The sequence below is a fragment of the Copidosoma floridanum genome, unplaced genomic scaffold (assembly GCF_036245765.1).
Source record: "Copidosoma floridanum isolate Cflo_tuat_1 unplaced genomic scaffold, Cflo_Japanese_pri ptg000011l, whole genome shotgun sequence".
NCBI classification, from domain to species: Eukaryota; Metazoa; Arthropoda; class Insecta; order Hymenoptera; family Encyrtidae; genus Copidosoma; species Copidosoma floridanum.
In genome coordinates this window covers 8516043-8524057 of record NW_028321888.1, presented here as the reverse complement: position 1 = coordinate 8524057, position 8015 = coordinate 8516043, and the positions used below count along the sequence as shown (strand labels likewise).

Below are 8015 nucleotides of genomic sequence, written 5' to 3'. Positions count from 1 at the left end.
ATGAGTCTCCTGGAGTCACCGCTGCCCGAGAAGCTGGAGTCTCTTGACCAGATGTACTCGACGGCAGAGTCAGACTATATCGCCTCTCGATCACGCCTCTACAACGCAAGAAACACCCTCACGCCTCTCCCTGGCCCGGGCGGCGCCGACCTGGACCGTCATAACTCGAGACACGGAGCCCGCTTGCACAAGATCAGCATCCCTTCCTTCTCGGAGAAGCGAGAGGATTGGGAAAGTTTCCGAGACCTCTTCCGCGCGCTCGTCCACGACGATATACAGCTCACCGACGTGGAGAGGCTGTTTTATTTGAAATCCTTGGTGGACGGAGACGCCAAGGCCACTCTCGACACCGTTCAGACCATCGGTGCCAATTACCCAACGGCTTGGGCCTTACTCGGAGCGCGTTTCGAGCACCGCCGTCTTCTTATCCATGATCAAATCACGGCGCTCCGTAACATCGAGTCTCTGAAGGAAGAGTCAGCTCGAGGACTTCAGGGTCTCCTCGACACCCTGGGAAAACATCGAGATCAGCTGGAAGCTCTGGGTCGCCCTGTGTCTCAGTGGGACGACTGGATTGTCTCCTGCGCGATGACTGGCATGGATCCGACGACCCGACGCGCGTGGGAGGACGAGATCGAGCGACTGGAGGGCGCTGGCACGGACACCACGGCGGAAGTTGCCACTTTTGCTGCCTTGACGACTTTCCTTCGCCGACAGTGCCGCGCGCTCAGCTCCGTCGAGGCCTCTCGCCCTGCTCGTTCAGCCAACACGGCCAGCATGCGCTCTCCGGCCCCCCCCGTTTCCTGGACGAAACTTCAGAGCCCTTGCCACCAGTGGCTCGCTGCCGCCATGCCCGTCGTGCAGAGAGTCGCACTACCTGAGTTACTGCGCGCAATTTCAAGGCCTTGACGCGCAGGCCCGGCGACGCATGGTCTATCAAGGGCAGTTATGTTTTAACTGCCTGAGATCAGGTCACGCAGTAAAGTTCTGCCCTTCACGGTCCGTCTGCCAGCAGTGCAGGGAGCCCCACCACAGTCTGCTGCACGAGAGCAACCATCGGCGCAAGCCTGAATCGGATCAGCGTCCCTCTTCGCCCAAGAAGCCAAAAGTCGACCCTGCGGGCCCGTCCGCCACCGACTCACAGCATCAGGGGCCTCCATCGTCCTGACTAGCCGTACTTCCGACCGCTCTTGTCCAGATAACCGGTCCCACCGGCCGACGAGTCGCTGGTCGAGCTCTCCTTGATGCGTGCTCTGAGGTTACACTCATCTCCAGCCGGTTGGCCCAGCAGTTCGGCGCAGCGCTAGAAGTCAACGAGGCGAGCATTCATGGGGTTGGGGGAGAGTTGACCATCCCTTCGAGAACGCGAGCGCATCTACGCCTTGAAACTGGAGAGCATGCACCGCCAATCCACCTGACAGCGCTCTGCTTGCCGCGGCTCGGGCTCACCTCTCCGTCTGCCCCCTTGCACCCAGCCGTGATGAGACAGTGGCTCGATCTTGAGCCTCTGGCCGATCCAGCGTTTGGCACACCTCGCCATGTAGACATTCTGCTCGAAGTCGACGTTTACCACCGCATCATCGAACCAGGTTACGTTCAGCGTGACGAGCTCGTCGGACAGCGCACGGCTCTTGGCTGGACTCTCGTCGGCCGTGCCCCTGGCCTGGGTTTGAACGCCCTCATCGCAGGCACAACTCTGCACACGAACACCCAGTTGCCCTGGGATCAAGAGCTGGCTGCGCAACTCCAGTGATTCTGGGAGATCGAGGAGGTGCCACATGTCAGCCGCCGAGCGCCTGAGGATGTAGAATGCGAGCGAATCTTCGCCGATTATCATCGCGCTGACGACGGGCGTTACATTGTGCGACTTCCGCTGAAACATGACGATGTGCGCCTCCTTGGTGACAGTCTGCAGGGCGCCACCGCGGGCTTGCGCTCGTTGCATCGTCGGCTGCAGCGGACTCCCGAGATGGCTTCTGAGTACTCCCGGTATATGGCAGAGTACATTGCCCTCGGTCATATGAAGCCCCTTACTGATGACCAACTCGCTGCATCGCACTGTCCAGTGCACTATATCCAACATCACGGCATTTGGCAGCACGGTGACTAAGGTCGCAAACTGCGCGTTGTTTTCAACGCGTCGAGCTCGACTTCCAGTGGCTATAGCCTAAATGACGTGCTCCATGCTGGTCCTCGGCTCCAGACGGCTCTCCCCAGTGTGCTCCTGCGTTGGCGTCGTCACCGGATTGCGTTCTGTACTGACGTTCGCATGATGTTCCGCCAGATCCTGATTGATGAACGCGATGTCAAGCTGCAGCGCATTCTGTGGAGCTTCGACCCAAAGCAGCCACCTAAGCACTACCAACTGCTCACCGTTACCTACGGTGCCTCGTGCTCCCCGTACCTGTCACTACGGGTCGTACAGCATCTGTGCGAGGATGACGGCCGCTGCTGGCCCGAGGCCGTCCCAGTGGTGATGAACGATCGCTACGCTGATGACATCCTCTCTGGCGCTGATGATATCGGCTCGGCCAAGCGTCTGCGCGACCAGCTGATCGGACTTCTTTAAGCGGGCGGTTTCCCTCTGCAAAAGTGGGTTGCCAGCACGCCCGAGCTTCTCGAAGACCTTCCCGAAGACGTCCGCCTCCGTCCTACTTGGGATCAGCTCAGTGTTGAAGGCGTCGTCAGCGAACTGGGCGTAGGCTGGGACCCGCCCTCGGATTTCTTCCATTTGACGCCGCCTGTTGTCGAATCTCAAACCACAAAGAGATCTATGCTCGCCACAATCGCAGGCTTGTTCGATCCGTGCGGCTGGCTTGCCCCGATCGTGTTGAACGCCAAGTTTTTACTGCAAGACCTGTGGCGCGCGCGCTTGGACTGGGACGAGAACGTACCGTCCTCCATGACTCGCCGCTGGACCGCTTTCACTGCCGAGCTGCAGGCCATTTCCGGGTTTTCTCTGCTTCGTTGGATTGGTATGTCTCCGTCGTCGAATGCCCAGCTGCACGTGTTTTCTGACGCCTGTGGCCGTGCTATGGCCGCTGTTGTATTTTCGCGGCTGCGGTCTTCAGATGGGCCCGCTCTCTGCCACATACTCTCGCTCGTACTAAGCTTGCGCCCATCCGCGCGCTCAAGCCGATGACCGAGCCTGCCGCTCGCAAGACCATCCCACGTCTAGAATTGCGAGCGGCCCTCATCGCCGCCAAGCTTCTTCGCTCAGCAGCCAGCGAGTTGGGAGTCGCGATCGAGCACTGCCACGCTTGGTGCGACTCTCAAATTGTGCTCCACTGGATACGCTCCGATCAGCCGGCCAACAACGTGCTCGTCGACAACTACGTCGCTCAGATCCAGGAGGTCCTGCCACCCAGTGCCTGGCGATACGGGCCGTCGCAATCGAATCCAGCCGACTTAGCCACCAGAAGTGCCGACACGAGTGGCCTCCGACAGCAGCCCCTGTGATGGAGAGGCCCCACGTGGCTGGCCCAGGACGACAAGTCTTGGCCCCAGGAGACACTGCCTCTGCCAACGCCCACGCTCTCACTCTGCTGCGCCTTCTGCGCGCCTGAATCGGACCTGCTGCAGCTTTTCTGGAGCTTGCGCGCTGTACTGGGCCTTCTCGTGCGCGTTCGCCGATGGGTGCGACATCGCTTGCAGCGCATGCCCACCCGTTTTGTGCTTTCGTCGTTAACGCCGTCTGAGTTTCAGGACGCTTTTCTGGCCTGCGTTCGGTTGAGTCAATCGATGACGTTTGGGGATTAGTTGGCACTCCTGCGGAAGCGTGAGCGTCTTCCGAAACGGAGATCTTTGACCTTTCTTGCCGCCTTCCTCGATGTCGACGGTGTTCTGCGTGTTGGCGGGTGGCTCGATCACTCATCGCCGTCTTACGAAGAGAAGCACCCTCCCATTCTCAGCGGAACATCGCCGCTCGCTCGACTCGTGTCTCTTGGGCCCACGCTTGCGCCCTATACGGTGGATATCGCGTCACCAGCGCATACGTCTCCAGGCGTGCCTGGATTCTCGGCGGGCCACGCAGAATCAAGGCTCACATTAGAGGGTGCGTCATCTGTGCCCGGTTACAGGCGCGCTCTTCATGCCAGTTGATGGCTCCGCTGTCCGCGTCTCGCGTCACGCCGTCTCGCGCTTTTGGTCGCACCGGAGTCGATTACGCCGGGCCCTTCTCCGTGCTCACATCGAAGGGACGGGGGATCCGGACCACAAAGGGCTACATGGCTGTCTTCGTGTGCATGACCACCAAAGCCGTGCATCTGGAGCTTGTCAGCGACCTTTCCGCGGCCACCTTTTTGGGTGCTCTCACCCGTTTCACCGGTCGTCGAGGCCGACCATCCGAGCTTTGGAGCGACAACGCCACCTGCTTCCGTCAAGCTGATTTGGAGCTCCGCGAGGCGTTGCAGGGCGCAGAATTTAACTGGGACCTAGTCGCCGGGACTCTTGCCTCCCAGGGGGTTTCCTGGAAGTTTATTTCTCCCGGTGCGCCACATTTTGGAGGACTCTAGGAGGCCGCGGTCATGTTGACCAAGAGCTATCTACGCCGTGTACTCGGCTCTCGTCATCTAACGTATGAAGAGTTCTCTACGGTTCTCGTTGGAATTGAGGCCGTGTTGAATAGCCGCCCGTTAACGCCCTTGTCTGGCGATCCCTCTGACCTCGAAGTGCTTACGCCTGGACATGTCCTCATCGGGGCTCCCATCGATTCCATCATCGAAGCTACCCCCGCTGCAGAGAATTTAGACCCGCTCACGCACTGGGAGCTCGTCAAGGCCGTTCGCGCTCAATCCTGGACGCGCTGGAGCCGTGAGTATCTAAATACTCTCCAACAGAGGCCGAGATGGAGCGCTGTCCGTCGGAACTTTGTGGTGGGGGACCTGGTGGTTCTTCTTGACCCTACGCTGCTACAGTCCAGCGGACGCTGGCCTCTGGGCCGTGTCACCCGCATACACCCTGGATCCGATGGACTAGTCCGCGCTGCTGCCATCAAGACGGCCACCGGCGAATACGTGCGGCCCATTGTAAAGCTTGCGCGTCTCCTTGTGGCACCTGCGGACTCTAGCCTCCCTGCGACGGGCGATCGAGGGACTCCCCCTGCTTCGGCGGGCGTTGACTAGGATTTCGCTCTTGGATCGAGGCGGGCGGGATGTTCGGGTTTTCTTACCAACCGAGCGGGGACCCGCGCCCTGCCATGCAACGTCGGTCGCTGTGCTCTCTCCCGGCTTCCTACCTCGTGCGTCACCTTGCTCGGCCGGTGGCACACACTCGTGTACGAGGGCTCAGCGAGAAGAGTCGCACGCCACTCGAGAGAAGGAGAGAAGAAGGGGACGACGACTACACACCGAAGGGACTATCCCTTGAGCCTTATCCTTTATTTAAAGTGTTGAAAAGCTTTGTTATCCCCTGCGACTAAATAAAGCAGTCAAAACAAACACATATTAATATATTTGGTTTGATTATACATTAAATGAATAGATAATTTATTTGATAAAATATGTTTTTTAGGTACATGTTTCGAAAATTTTAAAATAACTATATGTTAGCAGAGCAGCTTACATGTTAAGTTACAATGCACATTTATTTACTTATCATTACTTTGTTTCTTTTAAAATAAATGAATAATTGTTTACACAATTTTTCATATTTTTTAAAAATTTTTCAAAATTAAAAAAAAAAATTTTTTGTACTGTACGAATACAATAATTAATTTTTATTGTATTTTACTTTTATACAATTTTTTCACTTGTGATTAAAGTGATTTTTTGACTCAAGGACGTTCTTTACGTAGTTTGTGGGGGAAAAGTTCAGAGAAGTGAGAGGAACACTAATGTGTACAGTAAAGCTACCAATCGTTTACCTTATGTGGATGTACTCACACACATGCTTTAACGCAAACTTCTCTCTCTTTTTCTAAATTCATGAAAAAACCAACTTGTGGGTCTGTTTAAAAATTCGATACGTTTATATAAAAGTAACCTTTTGTACCCAAAAAATTGGGGGATTTCTACAAATTGTATAAATAACGTTATTTTTATATAAGGTTACATGTTAAATATCAATTTTTTAGAATGTAACACATAAAATGATGGCACGCTCAAACAAGCTGCAAATTTTGTGGGTATTTTTTATGCTACTTTAATATACGTTCGTCGTTTGAATAATATCTGTCAAAAAAACCTATGCGTGATGAACGTCCTGACGGGACATTCACTGGCATGTAATACTACTCTATTGAAGAAAGCGGTACAACAGAATGGTTTTTATTAATTAACTAGTAGGCCAATTAATCTACGAAGGCTCAATGTTAAATTTGACATTAGTGTTAACAGAAAACAAAAAATACGTTGATATAGAAGAAAATGATTCAAGAAACAAAGCGTTTTGTTTTTTCGGTTATTCAGTGGCTGAGTTAACCTAAAAAATTCGTGAAAGTCCGAAAATCACTTTTTTCACGTTTGAAAAAAAAGTTGACCTCCAATGCCAAAAAGTTAAATGAAAAAGTTGTAGATCTTAAATAAACCTATCGATTGACGCGCGTTGAATGTAATTTGAATGCGTAGTTGCTGAGAAAACTTAAAAAACCATCGAAAATCGTCTTTTTTTAATTTGTTAATAACTTTTTTTCTTTTGAGATTTTAAAGTTGGTATTCGGTCAAATTCTGAGTTTTTGGTTCATAAACCTTCAGTTGTTTTTTTAGTAAAAAATGTTAAAAATTTTTCGAAATATCGCATTTTTTCGAAAAAAAAAACCTTTCGTAAAAACTTCAATAGACGTCAGGAAATAATGCTGGAGCGATTTTTTAGGGCTTAATCTCTTCGTCTAGACTTATTTTATCATGCAATGTTTGTAGTAAGTGAAATTTTTTAATTTTTGATGCCGAAATCGGACTCCGAAAAAAGTACTTTTTTTTTCTATCGGTTTTTTACATTTTTTTTTTTGTATTTTGATAATTGCACGTATATAATTAACTGCAATGCATTGTACTTATTTTTTTACAAATTAAAAAAAAAAATTTCATGATACGACCATGTGGAGCCAAGTTAGGTTTTTTTTTTTCTTAAAATCCCTATGTGACGGTGAAAAGCGTAGAACTCTGAAACTTACACACTTTACTAACAAATACCCATTTTGCATTAAAAAAATTATTCGCAATCGTTAACTTTAGTGGAACGATGGGTATGATAACGTTACAGTTTAGTCTTTTTGCGCGTCGCGCATCGACTGCCCGCTGGTATGAGGTGTGTCTGGCTGGTTGCTCTTACTCGGGCGCTTCGATACGGCTCCAAAATGGAGTCGGAGTGGTGAGAGAAAGATGTTCTCCCCTCATGCAGCTGCTCAACTGTAACGTTATCATACCCATCGTTCCACTAAAGTTAACGATTGCGAATAATTTTTTTAATGCAAAATGGGTATTTGTTAGTAAAGTGTGTAAGTTTCAGAGTTCTACGCTTTTCACCGTCGCATAGGGATTTTTTTCAAAAAAAACCTAACTTGGCTTCACATGGTCGTATCGTAAAAATTTTTTTTTTTAGATTTCGTAAAAAAATAAGTACAATGCATTGCAGTTAGTTATTTACGTGCAACTATCAAAATACGTATAAAAAATGTAAAAAACCGATAGAAAAAAAAAGTACTTTTTTCGGAGTCCGATTTCGGCATCAAAAATTGAAAAATTTTACTTACTAAAAACATTGCATGATAGAATAAGTCTAGCCGAAGAGATTATGCCCTGAAAAATCGCTCCAGCATTATTTCCTGACGTCTATTGAAGTTTTTACGAAAGGTGTTTTTTTTCGAAAAAATGCGATATTTCGAAAATTTTCTAATATTTTTGGCTAAAAAAACAACTGAGGGTTTGTGAACCAAAAACTCAGAATTTGACTGAATACCAACTTTAAAATCTCAAAAGAAAAAAAGTTATTAACAAATTAAAAAAAGACGATTTTCGATGGTTTTTTCAAGTTTTCTCAGCAATTACGCATTTAAATTATATTCAACGCGCGTTAAT

At 50.2% G+C, this 8015-nt stretch overlaps 2 protein-coding genes across 2 annotated transcripts; both read left to right on the top strand.

Moving 5' to 3' along the window:
- On the top strand, nucleotides 1-1168 carry LOC149375168 (uncharacterized). Its single transcript, XM_089590108.1, has 2 exons — nucleotides 1-867; nucleotides 917-1168. The coding sequence occupies exons 1-2, from the start codon at nucleotides 1-3 to the stop codon at nucleotides 1166-1168; spliced, it is 1119 nt and encodes a 372-aa protein (XP_089446234.1).
- A 2932-nt stretch (nucleotides 1169-4100) lies between these two features.
- Nucleotides 4101-4514, top strand: LOC149375167 (uncharacterized). The gene has a single exon (XM_089590107.1). The coding sequence runs from the start codon at nucleotides 4101-4103 to the stop codon at nucleotides 4512-4514; it is 414 nt and encodes a 137-aa protein (XP_089446233.1).
- Nucleotides 4515-8015: the final 3501 nt, after the last annotated feature.